The 13,952-nt window shown below is 39.6% G+C and overlaps 1 protein-coding gene across 1 annotated transcript in view; it reads right to left on the bottom strand.

Annotated features, from left to right (window-relative positions):
- The window catches only part of ITGBL1 (integrin subunit beta like 1), a 247,669-nt gene that overhangs the window by 90,627 nt on the left and 143,090 nt on the right, over positions 1-13,952 (bottom strand). The window contains exon 7 of the mRNA XM_077807054.1: positions 13,201-13,347. Within this exon, the coding sequence (XP_077663180.1) occupies positions 13,201-13,347 (147 nt within the window). The remainder of the gene's footprint in view (positions 1-13,200; positions 13,348-13,952) is intronic.

Here is a 13,952-nt window from a genome sequence, read left to right as displayed (position 1 = left end):
GTGATTCACCCATGGCTGCTCCACTGAAAAGGCCACAGCATATGTGCTAACTGGCTAGGGGACACTGAGATTGGTGTGGCCACACCTCTCCCCTTCAGGGCAAGTTAGGTATCCTGCTTGCTGCTGTACAAGAGGAAGGAGTGAAGAGGTTCTTCCTATAACTTCTTCTCTTAATGCCACATCAACACACTACAGGGCAGGATATGGCCAATATAGCTCTAGAAAACCTGATGGTTAGTTCTATAAAGTAAGAAGATCTTCAGTACAAGGACTTATATTTGGACAACACCAGCAGGCATTCCAGGTCACAAATATTCTCTATTCATTTTATTCATAATGTGGTAAAATGTTATAATATGTAGTATATCCATTACATCCCCTTTTGATGACAACTGCATAGATATGCACGGCCTTGCACGTAGATTTAACAGACTGATCTGACTTCATTTTTCCAGTGCTGGTAATTTCATGTACAAAATCATACTTACACTTAAAAATACTAAGCTGTGCACATCCAATTGCCAACTTTGCTTTTGCACATGCAAGTTTCCTCATATAATTGTTAACCAAATTGATTCCACAAAATAGACAAGTGCATGTGGAAACAAATTTTGAAAAAATGGTCCTTTATTTCCCCTGTTTAGATGTAAAATAGAACCAAACAGTTTTATATCATGTTGAATACATTTATTATTTTCCATAAGCTGCAGTAATTAATTGGAATTTAGCCAATGTGTTTGTGCACACACTCACTCGCTCTTTTTTTGTTTGTTTTTTTGCCTTTTGCTTTTCATTCCTTTTGGAATGCCTTGTACTGTGTGAGCCAACCAAAAATACCTCAGGCATTTCTTCATCAGGTGAGCCACCCACCAGATGGACAGCACTTAAAACTACTGTAAAGCCTCTTTTAATTTGAATACCTGGAATGGCACAAAGGTTACACATAAACCTACCTTTGAGCAATTTTTCCTGTTATCCTAAGGGATATTTCAGTCTTAGGGTTATTTCACTCTTGTATCTTTGAAACTATTCAGGATGTTTATAAATCCTGACGTCAAGCCAGGTAGAGCTTCTTAAGTGAGCCGAAGCAGGATCAAGCATTTATATAAACTTAATGCACTATTATTTTTTAAATTAAGCTTAGGGAGATCTTCTCCAACAGGAAGTACTCATGTTAGTGTCCTACTTGTAAGAGTCTCATTCACAAATCAGTATAGCTTTCAGAGTGGTAGCTGTGTAAGTCTGTATCAGCAAAAAGTACGAGGAGGACTTGTGGCACCTTAGAGCCTAACAAATTTATTTGAGCATAAGCTTTTGTGGGCTAAAGCCCACTTCATCGGATGCATGCAATGGAAAATACAGTAGGAAGATATATATATATATATATACAGAGAACATGGAAAAAATGAGGGTTGCCATACCAACTCTAATGAGACTAATCGATTAAGGTGGCCTATTATCAGCAGGAGAAAAAAAACTTTTGTAGTGATAATCAGGATGGCCGATTTGAAACAATTGACAAGAAAATGTGAGTAACAGTAGGGGGGAAATTAGCATGGGGAAATAGTTTTTAGTTTGTGTAATGACTCATCCACTCCCAGTCTTTATTCAAGCCTAATTTAATGGTATCCAGTTTGCAAATTAATTCCAGTTCTGCAGTTTCTCATTGGAGTCTGTTTTTGAAGGTTTTTTTGTTGAATAATTGCGACTTTTAGGTCTGTAATTGGGTGTCCTGGGAGGTTGAGGTGTTCTCTGACTGGTTTTTGAATGTTATAATTCTTGATGTCTGATTTGTGTCCATTTATTCTTTTGCATAGAGACTGTCTGGTTTGGCCAATGTACATGACAGAGGGGCATTGCTGGCACATGATGGCATATATCACATTGGTAGATGTGCAAGTGAATGAGCCTCTGATAGTGTGGCTGATGTGATTAGGTCCTGTGATGACGTCCCTTGAATAGATATGTGGACAGAATTGGCAACAGGCTTTGTTGCAAGGATAGGTTCCTGGATTAGTGTTTTTGTTGTATGGTGTGTGGTTGCTGGTGAGTATTTGCTTCAGGTTGGGGGGCTGTCTGTAAGCGAGGACTGGCCTGTCTCCCAAGATCTGTGAGAGTGAGGGATCGTCCTTCAGGACAGGTTGTAGATCCTTGATGATGCGCCGGAGAGGTTTTAGTTGGGGATGAAGGTGACGGCTAGTGGCATTCTGTTACTTTCTTTGTTGGGCCTGTCCTGTAGTAGGTGACTTCTGGGTACTCTTCTGGCTCTGTCAATCTGTTTCTTCACTTCAGCAGGTGGGTATTGTAGTTGTAAGAATGCTAGATAGACTTCTTGTAGGTGTTTGTCTCTGTCTGAGGGGTTGTATTGTAGAGCTTGGCTGTAGACAATGGATCGTGTGGTATGGTCTGGATGAAAGCTGGAGGCATGTAGGTAAGTATAGCGGTCAGTAGGTTTCTGATATAGGGTGGTGTTTATGTGACCATCGTTTATTAGCACTGTAGTGTCCAGGAAGTGGATCTCTTGTGTGGACTGGTCCAGGCTGAGGTTGATGGTGGAATGGAAATTGTTGAAATCATGGTGGAATTCCTCAAGAGCTTCTTTTCCATGGGTCCAGATGATGAAGATGTCATCAATGCAGCGCAATTAGAGTAGGGGCATTAGGGGACAAGAGCTGAGTAAACGTTGTTCTAAGTCCGCCATAAAAATGTTGGCATACTGTGGGGCTATGCGGGTACCCATAGCAGTGCCGCTGACTTGAAGGTATACATTGTCCCCAAATGTGAAATAGTTGTGGGTGAGGACAAAGTCACAAAGTTCAGTCACCAGGTTTGCCGTGACATTATAGGGGATACTGTTCCTGACAGCTTGTAGTCCATCTGTGTGTGCAATGTTGGTGTAGAGGGCTTCTACATCCATAGTGGCTAGGATGGTGTTTTCTGGAAGATCACCGGATTGATTGTAGTTTCCTCAGGAAGTCAGTGGTGTCTCGAAGACAGCTGGGAGTGCTGGTAGCGTAGGGCCTGAGGAGGGAGTCTACATAGCCAAACAATCCTGCTGTCAGGGTGCCAATGCCTGAGATGATGAGGCGTCCAGGACTTCCAGGTTTATGGATCTTGGGTAGCAGATAGAATACCCCTTCTCGGGATTCTAGGGGTGTGACTGTGCGGATTTGTTCTTGTGCTTTTTCAGGGAGTTTCTTGAGCAGATGGTGTAGTTTGTTTTGGTAACCCTCAGTGGGATCAGAGGGTAATGGCCTGTAGAATGTAGTGTTAGAGAGCTGCCTAGCAGCCTCTCATTCATATTCTGACCTATTCATGATGACGACAGCATAAGTGTCCTTTCTCAGCCTTTTTGATTATGATGTCAGAGTTGTTCCTGAGGCTGTGGATGGCATTGTGTTCTGCATGGCTGAGGTTATGGGGCAAGTGGTGCTGCTTTTCCACAATTTCAGCCTATGCTGAAAGCTGAAAGCTTATGCTCAAATACATTTGTTAGTCTCTAAGGTGCCATAAGTACTCCTAAATCATTATAGCACATTCTGTGCGAAAGGAAAGAAACTCCATTGCAAGCCTCCCACGAGCTAAAAACATTGGTGTAACAATGTTTTTAGCTTGTGGGAGGCTTGCAATGAAATACAGTTTTTAATTAAGCATTCTCAACAATATACTCCTCTTCTAGACTACAAGCACCCGCCATCCATCAAAGATGTTGAAGTATTCCACAGCTATATTCAGCTCACTATCAAATCAAATGGAAGAGACAGACTAGTCAAGGATTCAGAAGGCAGTCTAACAGAAATTAGTGTCAGTCCACTCTTTGATTAGGTAATGGCAATTATGATATTTATAACAAGTCACTACAGGGAAATGTTCCAAAATTGCAAGTCTGCTTCCAAGTATAGCACTTGCAGCATCCACTTATGCGAATCTTTGCCTTGAGTTTTTGAGTACCAACTATGTTCTTTCAAATGTAAACAGCACAGATTACAGAGGCTATAATGCCAGCATAAGACTGTGGGCTATTATACTGTATTAATACAGTACTGATTTTTCAAAAGCCCCTAAGTCAAATTGGGTTTAGGCACTTTTGAAAATGTTACCCATAGTGTACAAGTGCACAGTACCATGCCAAACTTAGACTGTACATCTGTGCCATATGTCAAATAAGTGTTGACACTTTCTTTTACATCAAAGCTGTGTCAAATACAATACATATTGGTTTTTGTCATATGTTTTGTATTGTGCTCTGCAGCTCTCTGCCTGGTTTTGACAGGACGCCATGGTTCAGCTAACTGTTGAGCAGTGTGCGCAAATGAGAAAGCCAATCATGGCACAAGACCTACTGGTAATTATGGAACAATCAACATTTAGGAAACAACAATTGTGGAGTCTCCCACTGATTTTAACTGCCTGATATGAGTTAAGAATAGTTTATCAGAATAGACTGTGTTCAGAAGCCAGCTGTTGAAAGAAGAGTGTAGCTGTAAGCATGTCAGTCCCAAGTTATTAGAGGGACAAGTTAGGTGAAGTAATTGTGACGGGATCCCTGGGATGCAGCCTGGGACTGTGGGTCCGCTGTGCTCCCTTAACTCTCTCCAGCCTGGGCTGTCTTTCACAATGCCTTGCTATTGCCCAGCAGCAAACCCCTCCAGGTGCTGTTATCACTCAGCACAACAGCGTGTGGAGCCCCACAGCCAGCAAGATTGAATGAATGCTCCCAGAGCCACTCATGAATCACACAGAGAAAGGCATCAGAGCCAAATCCCCCCAACTCCTAGCACTGTACCTCAGGAATATACCGTCTTGCACTGCTCAAGATGAGTAGTGCACATTTATTAATTGGTTCACCACGTCATCAATGGAAAGTGGAAATACACCAGCCTTTGCAAAACCTGAGCGGATTTGCCAGACACTTCATGCAAACTCACTGGTAAAGATAAACAGTTAAACAAATTTATTGACTATAAAAATAGATTTTAAGGGATATTAAGTTATAGGCAAAAAGTCAGAGTTAGTTACCAAAAGAAATAAAATATAAACACGCAGTCTAAACTCTCAACCCTATTAGACTGGGCAACATCTAGATTAAGCAGTTTTTCTCACCCCCACTGGATATTGCAGTCCTTAATATACAGATTTGTCCCTTAAATCTGGGCCAGTATCGTCTGTTGGAGTCTTCAGTCTTCTTGTCAGTGTCTTTGTTTCTTGCAGCATAGGTGGGTGAAGGAGAAAGGCACCTGCATGTGGCCACTGTGACTGTTTTATAACCTCAGTCCCATGTGCTTGGGGAGCACAAGTCCAGGCATGTCTGGGGGCATTGCTGAGTCTCCAGGCAAGGTTGAGCAATTCCGCTGGTGTGACCTCGTGCCCGTGAGTCATTGAATTGTTGCTCCCTTGCTGGACAATGGCTGTTGATGGGTTGTTTAACACCCCATCCGGGTGTTGGCTACTTTCCTTGCTGTTGCCTCTGGGGAGCTAATATCTGTCTCATTCCCCAACTTACAGCATGTTTTCGTGACCACTATACAACACAATTCTCATAACTTCATATGCGTTAATGATACACATATATGGATAGAGAAATGACTTTCAGCAGATCAGAACCTTTCTCCAATATCTTACAAGGCATGCTTTATATGCAAGATCATGATTATATAAAAATGAGGAATATGGGAGTTCCAGGATGCTCCCCAAAGGTATAGAATGTCACAGTAATATTAGGGTGACCATATTTCACCTAAACTGAAAATGGGACACCGGGTAATCAGCAACACCAGTCATCTTGGGCCAGCCGCACACAGGGCTGGCCCACGCTGCTTGGTGTCGCTTTTCGCCCAAGCCCTTCTGCCTGGGGCTGACAGCCCGAGCCCCACCTTGCGGGACTGACAGCCTGAGACTTTATTAGTCTGGGATTTTTGTTTGTTTTATCTGGTAATACCCAAGCAAAGAGGGCAAAAGTACAAACATTACCTTTATTTATTCTTTAATAAGGATCTGAATGCAGAAGTAGGTTTAGAATAGAATAAATCCCATGGTTCAGGCACAGAACGGGAGTTCAAAGTGATTGAGGTTCAACTCGCTGGTCTTACCACAGTTATTCTTTGTGAACTTTTGCAAGATATTTATTCTTTCTATTCCTGTCTGTAAAATCCAGATAATGGTACTTTCCTACCTCACAGAGGCATGGTCAGATTTAATTCATGTTCAGTCACTACAAGAATGAGTGCCATAGAAATGCCCACAAATTAACTATATTATGCAGAGCTCCACAATTTCACCAAATGTATAAATTTGTTTTTTAATGTTAAATATGTTATGATGTTATAAAAACATTTGTATCCCATCAAGCTGAATATATTAAATTGACTACGTTACTGTGATACTGTGATAAGTTTCTATTTCTGTATCACTGTCGGCATGGATAAAATTGTGGAAAAAATTGTAAATACATTGAGCCAGATCCTCAACTGGTGTAAATCAGCATAATTCCACTGATTGCAATGGTGTTACAACTCTCGACTTTCACCAACTGAGGATGTAGCCTATATTTTCATGTGGCAATCACTTTGCCTCATTTGCAACAATACTTGCAAGCATCAATGCGGATCACCTATTCAAAGCTCAAAAGAGTCAATTCCATAACTGCATCTGCTTCCAGTGTAGTATAAATCTGTTCATATCATTTTGTGTATGGAGATGATTCAGAAAATGATATGCCCTGTAAAACTCATTGGAAGTTGCAGAACATTTTAAATGAATTGAACCTTTGGTGATACATGTGTCAGAGTTGTGAAAGACTGTTATTGTTATTTGCGGTACTAGCATTTAATATTTATGCAATGTTACTACTGAGAAGCCCCAATCAGGATCAGATCTTCATTGTGGTAGGTGTTGTTCCTACCCTGGAAAGTTGCTACAGTATATCATCATAGCTTTAAACTATACGACTCACTGACCATTAACCCTAAACTTTGATTTCAGAATATGCGGGTTTGTATTCTGCTAATGCCATGCATTATGGAAGCTGAGTGCTACACTTGTGATTGATTCATTGCCTCAATTCACTGTGAGTAATCTTTAATATTGCACTGAGCACTGTTGTTCTTCCACTGAATCAGTCAACTGATAATTTTTAAATAAGAGATTAAAATGCATTTGTACTGTTTTCTATACAATATCCACAGGTAAAATTTCCAAGAGCTCCTAGGTGACCTGAGTGCCTGATCTCCATTGATTTTCAACTTTTGAAAATGGGTTTTGAAAATGTAACTGGTATAATTATTTTTTATTTTATTTTGTACTCCTGGATAAGAAAACTAATTTTTCAGGCATCCAATTCAGTATTAAGGCAAGAGGGAGACTTTTGCAATTATAAAGACAAACAGCCTCTTTCACCACGCATTTAAAGTAAATAAACATAATTACAGAACAGGGATTAAAATGGTAAAAGATAATATCAAGAGGAAGCTTAGGTGTTTGTCTTTGGGTGACTACCAGGATGGTTGCCCTCATGCACGATGACTGACTAGAGAAAACAGATTATAAAGAAGCTCTCCTCTGCTTTCCTCAGAAATAAGCTAATTCCCTTATTGCTTTCAGTTCTCTTCTGTGAGGTTTTTAAAATTATTTTTGACACTTGTTTTTAACCTTAGAGAGAAGCTCAGAGTGCTCCCCAATATAAAGTTATGAAAGTCATTAGTCTTGTTCTAGAAAGCTGATAGGGATAAGCTGCCTCCTTTAGTGCTGACATTCCTTACGACGTGGAGTTTCATTTTTTAGTGTGTTCTCCTTTAACTCAGACACTGATTGCCTTGTACAATAATGTTCTTTAAAAGTGCAATCTCTTATTATGAAAAGCATTACCCTGGCACTGAGAAACTTTGCCAAAAATAAAAAAATGCTACTGTGAATAAAACATTAGAGGTGTTACTGAGTCTGTGTGAATAAGGCCAGCTAGAGACTAAATCCTCTGTGACATAACTCTGCAAGGGAGGTATTTGAGAGACTGAGTTTTAGAAAAAAGAAAAGGAGTACTTGTGGCACCTTGGAGACTAACCAATTTATTTGAGCATAAGCTTTCGTGAGCTACAGCTCACTTCATCGGTTGCATAATTAAAGTGGAAAATGCAGTGAGGATGTAATAAACACCCATTTTTTCATGGTCTGTGTGTATAAAAACATCCTCACTGCATTTTCCACTTTAATTATGCATCCGATGAAGTGAGCTGTAGCTCACGAAAGCTTATGCTCAAATAAATTGGTTAGTCTCTAAGGTGCCACAAGTACTCCTTTCCTTTTTGTGAATACAGACTAACACGGCTGCTACTCTGAAACCTGAGTTTTAGAAGTTAGTGCTAGTGAGTCTAAATTCCAATACTATCATTTGCTTTTTTTCTTCTTTTATATCTGAGAGGAACTATTGGAGTTGAAAACAATCAGGTTGATGTAACTGAGAGGATATCTAATTACCAGGGCAAAATTTTGACCTGCCCTTACAGTAGCATGCAAGGATGTAGAGGGTGTGAAATGTCCCTTTACTCCTTAGTAAAAGTTATCTGTATCAAAGGTCAGAGCACAGATGGGAGAGAATCATGGAGTTGCTGCTCCCCCACATATCTACAGAAGTAGGCAAGAAGTGGACTGACACGGGTGAGGAATAATTGTGGTCTTTGATCTGCTCTCCCAACATGCCAGCCAGTTCTCCAGTAGCAGTTTGCTTCCCCCTAGAGTTAGTGGGAAGCCTGGAAGGGAGCTGTGACTCAGAGTCATAGTTCTTTCCCTGGTCTGCTCCTGGGACAGAGCAGGGCAGACTGAAATGTTACAATCTAATTGTACATCAGTGTTACTGAGTCTAATTATCAAACTGTGGTTTATTAATTTTCCTTCTTAACTCCTTTTTCCTTCCTTGGTGTCTTTAGGGAAAAAGAGGAAGATCCTGATTTATTTACTCCAGATGTTTAAAATTTTTTCTTTTATTGTGCTTCTTTTTCTCTTTCTTTCATTCTCTTATTGTGATGATAGGAATCCTTATAATTAAATAAAAGCTTAAATTCTGAAAATTCTGAATGTGTCAGGCATATGAGATGCCTCAGCGCTGCTGAGTTCTCTTATCTTGTACAGTTGATGCCCTCTCTATTACTGCTCACTCAAGAAAATAACTTGCACTATGTTTGAATAATAAAAATGGCAGTTTGCTATAACTAAGTTGTGTGTGTGTGTGTGTGTGTGTGTTTTTGTGTGTGCGCGCTTAGCCCAAAACTTAGACCTGTTGGAATTTAAAAAAACAAAATCAAAGCTCCTTTGATAAAGCCGCCTACACTGTATGTAAACATGTTTTTTTAATATACATACTAAATATATAGGCCCACTGAATCATCCAACTAGCAATGAGTTATAAAAGTAATCTTGGATGAGTTTTATGGTCTATGTTTAATTGATTACAAATAAATCCACATGAGCCCAAGATCACCACCCCTCATTGCAAGTTACCATTTCCCAGGGAAAAATCTCCCTGAAATGAATGAGTGTTGCAATATAAGCTGTAGCAGTGTGGGCTGTTCCCAAGACAAACAGATAATCATCCTTCCCCAGCTGAGGAGCCTTCTCACTTAACTGAAAAACTGGCAGCTGAGAGACAACCAACAGGAATCACATTCAGGGCAGCTACATGGCAGCCCAGATAATCACCCCTAGGCTACAACTCTGGTCCAAAGCATGTCGTAATAGGCATAGTCATATCACAATTGTCTATAATAAATAAAACATAAGACTTTGAATTTGCTTTTCATTCAAAGATTGCAAAACACTTCAACAAACGTTATTGGTTTAATCCCTGTGAGATATAATATCCCAATTTTATAGGAGGGGAAACCGAGAAGAGAAAACAAGCATCTTCCCTCAATGAAAAGAGACTGTGGCCTCACTCCCACTAAGGAACATTTATATTCCCTTACATAGGTAATTCTTGTGGAAGGGATGATTTTTGCCCATTTTTTCCAGCTACTATAAATAAAATGATATGATACAGATGATACACAATACACATATTTTTTTAAACACCTGCAGAATATTAGTCTCGGACAAAGTAATGTAAAGCCAATGTACTTTCTCTTTATATGGGGTTATGTGAGGCTTATTTCCTTCCCTTCCCTTTCTTTCTTTTTTTTCTTGGGCTGGCCCATACTTTGTGTGTCCTTTACACAAGATTTTAAAAATTCAAAGTTGAATTTCTGGAAGATTTATGATTTTTATTTTCAAATCAGAAAGTTTTGCAAAATAAGCTAAAACCTCAAGGTGGCCAGCCAAAGCTTTTATGGAATGTTTCTTCAATGCCTCCTCAGCCAGTAACTGAGTTTACTTTGGCAATTACTGAAGTGAAGAATTATAAAACATTTCTAACTTACATTTCATATTTATCATGAGACTACCACTTAGAAAGGAGTTGAACAATCTTAGGAATCCAACATCATGACAAAATGTCTCATGTTTAAACATTCTCCACCTGAAACTCTCAGTGCACATCAGTATTTGATATAAAAGATGAAAGGGGTATGAATTACAATTTTCTGCTTCCTGTTTTCTACATGTTATGGCTAAGGAGTAAATTATCTGTGTAGTACAAGTGGTATTAAGAATAACCATAATATTTTGTCCTCATTTAGCACCTCTTACCAAAAATATTGAAGTGTTTTATAACAAGTGGCTTAGTATCATGATCCCCACTGACGAACAGAGAAACGGGGGCACAGAGAGTGGGTTCTCCAAGGACACACAGCTACATCTCCTGAATCCCAGCCCCCTCTTCTAACCCAGAGATAAACTGTTTTACTAAACAAAATTCTCATTGAATTATAATATTGTATGCATAATTTCCTACATACTGCAGTGCACATTTGTTCTTTTTCTCCTTGTATCCGAGCTAAGAGAGAAACATTACAAGAAAGTGACCAAAATAGTAATGTACAGACACCATGAACAAAGGCAAGGATTTTTAAAGGTGCCTAAGGGATTTAGGTGCCCCAGTCCAATTGAAATTCAATGGGAAATGGGTGCCTAACTCTTTTTGATTCCATTGAAAATCCCAGTCAGGATATCTATGATATCAGGAGCAAGAGAAAAAAATCCAGTTTGAAAAGGGACAGATTGAGAAATCAACAAAAAATTAAAATTGAATATTCTTAAAACTCAACCCGGTTTCAAGAAGAAATTTACTCAAAAACTAAATTGTTTGTAAGGTATCACATTCCAGGAAAACCGTGTCCTTTAAATCACATACTGATACCAATAAGGGGTTGGGAAAGCAGCTCCGCTACATTAAAGATGTTTGAGCAGGTCCTCTAGCAAAATAACGTTTAAATTTCAGGAATAGTTTACCACATGATATGGGCAATCCCACGGTTACATCCATAAAACCTCCTTACAGGCTCCATATTCCCGTGCACCTTCTAGCATCTAGTTCTTTCTTGCTATTCTATTCTATCTATATGCTTATATGCCCCTCTTCAGTGCAGTATCTGAGCACCTCACAATCAATCATTAATGGATTTTTATGCTCACAACACCCCTGTGAGATAGGGGAGTATTATTATCCCCAGTTTACAGACTGGAAACTGAGGTCACGATAGGCCCGAGTTCTGGGACCCTACCATCACATAGGGTCCTAAAGCCTGAGCTTCAGCCCAAGCCCAAATGTCTACACGACAGTTAAACAGCCCTATGACCTCAAGTCAGCTGGCATGGGCCTGCTGTGGGTTTTTAATTGCAGTATAGACATTCCTTCTGTTAACTGACTGCACATGTGTAATATATTAGTAATATTCAAAACTCCTAACCAGGGCCGGCTCTACCGTTTTTGCCACCGCAAGCAGTGGAAAAAACCTGTCACCGCCAAATTGCCGCCACAGACGGCAGGGGAGAGAGAAGCTGCCGCCGAATTACCACAGCGGCCGGTGGAATGGAGAAGCTGCCGCCGAATTGCCGCCACTGCAGAAACTCTGCCGCCCCTTTCTGACTGCCGCCCCAAGCACCTGCTTGGAACGCTGGTGCTTGGACCCGGCCCTGCTCCTCACCCAGCCAAATGAAAACATTTTTTTCCAGCATGACTAAAGGCACTTCCTCTTGTGACAGCTATTTCTCTGCTAAAAGGTCAACATTCTGCCATCCTAGCCTGATAAAAAGCAGCTGATAATTCCTAGTTCTTGCAGAAGATAACTAGTTGTGCACAAGAACTGTTATTAACAGCTATACATTTGTGAAAGAAAAACATAGGCAAATGTCAATGTGGCACTGCTAACTTGGGTGAATAGCTTATGACCTTTGTTTGACCCTGGTTATTGCAGACAGTATTAGGGAAAGAAGCAATCATAAATTAAATGACATTTAAGGTTTGAGCAATAATTCAAAAACAGCATTAGTCCTTTTCCAGCAAATGCTATAGAGGGCAGACTTCATAACAACTTCAATTACCAATTCTAAAAAAAGTCTATATCATATTTGCCATTCTAGTCTCAAGAGCAGAATCGTATTTCATATTCTGATAAGTCAAAATGAATGGAATCCATTCTCTTTCAGATGATTTTTCCCTCTTGCATGTTATTTATGTTTATATTGTCCCAACTGCATACCTGAAACTCCATACTTAATTTTATAGAAGTCTGTTAATAAATAATGGTTTTAGTCAAAGCTTTTGAAAAGGCAACTGAAAAGTGAGCAGGCAATTAGAAAATGGCTATCAAGAACAACTGTTATATAGGGCTCAATCCTGCAGTCCCTGGGACAGATCCTCTGCTGGTGCATATCTGAGTATGTCTATCAAAGTCAATAGAGTTATACCAATTTACACAAGCTGAGGACATGACACTTTCATTCAGTGGGAGTTTTCTCCAAGCAGAGGGTGCAAGAATAGGCCCATACTCCAAATATATCCTCACCAAAGAACTAATAGCAGGGATCTTGAAATCTCCTCTACAAAAACTGAACACACTGAAGTAAATGAAATATAGTATAATGCAGCAGATGCCAGAAAAAACAGGTACTCTTTCTCCTATTCTCCCTTCACCCTACCATATAAATCATGCAGACATGACTCATGCACAACGAGGAAAGTTCAAGCTCTTTAAAACAAGAAATATATGAATAGAAAAATTTTAATCAGAAGTAGATTATGAGGGCACGACAAAGATCCTAACAAACTTCACCTACCTCTTCCGGAGCAAGGTAAATTAGAGCTTCCTTGGCATTTCTTAGAGCTGTCCGCAGCTGACAATGGACAAGAACGTGGATGTTCACACTTCTTTCCAGTCCATCCTTTTTTACAATCACATCTTCCACAATTACACTGTCCATGACCTTTACAATGAATAGAATTAAAGTCTTCTAAGTCAGTCACAATCAAGGCAATAGATACATTAAAGTCTAATGATAATAAGCACAGTCTCTAATTTCTAAAACTCAGTTTTTATTAAATAATTACCATGGAAGGAGGTTCAATGTAATCAAGTCATTGCACCTAAAAATCAATATTTCCTGTATGATAATAATAATGGATGCCACGCTGTTTGTGTTATATAGTTTCTAGACCATTGAATCATTTTTCCTTTCTTAGAAAATACTGTAGCATCTGATCTATAGTATAAATCTTGATACACAAGACTGTTAACCAAAGAGGTAAAGACACTCAAATGTATGTTCTCACAACAACGCAAACCCTTAGCAACAAGGCAACCATAAGACAACTTTCACACTCAACACAACACCACTCTCCATGCTTTATCTCACTACCGTCAGAATACTCTGTCTTACCAGCACACACCTTCTGTTCTGCACTCACTTTCAGTTCAACACTACCATGACCCACAATGCACATACAAACACATTGTAAATCACACTGCAGTGCAAGACCCTTACTCTGAACTTCCAATTTATTGACAATTGCAATATTATATACCATGTCA

This window comes from Eretmochelys imbricata, chromosome 1 (genome assembly GCF_965152235.1).
Source record: "Eretmochelys imbricata isolate rEreImb1 chromosome 1, rEreImb1.hap1, whole genome shotgun sequence".
Classification (NCBI taxonomy): Eukaryota; Metazoa; Chordata; order Testudines; family Cheloniidae; genus Eretmochelys; species Eretmochelys imbricata.
Note: the sequence above shows the minus strand (reverse complement) of the source record. Positions and strands in the feature narration are given on the sequence as shown.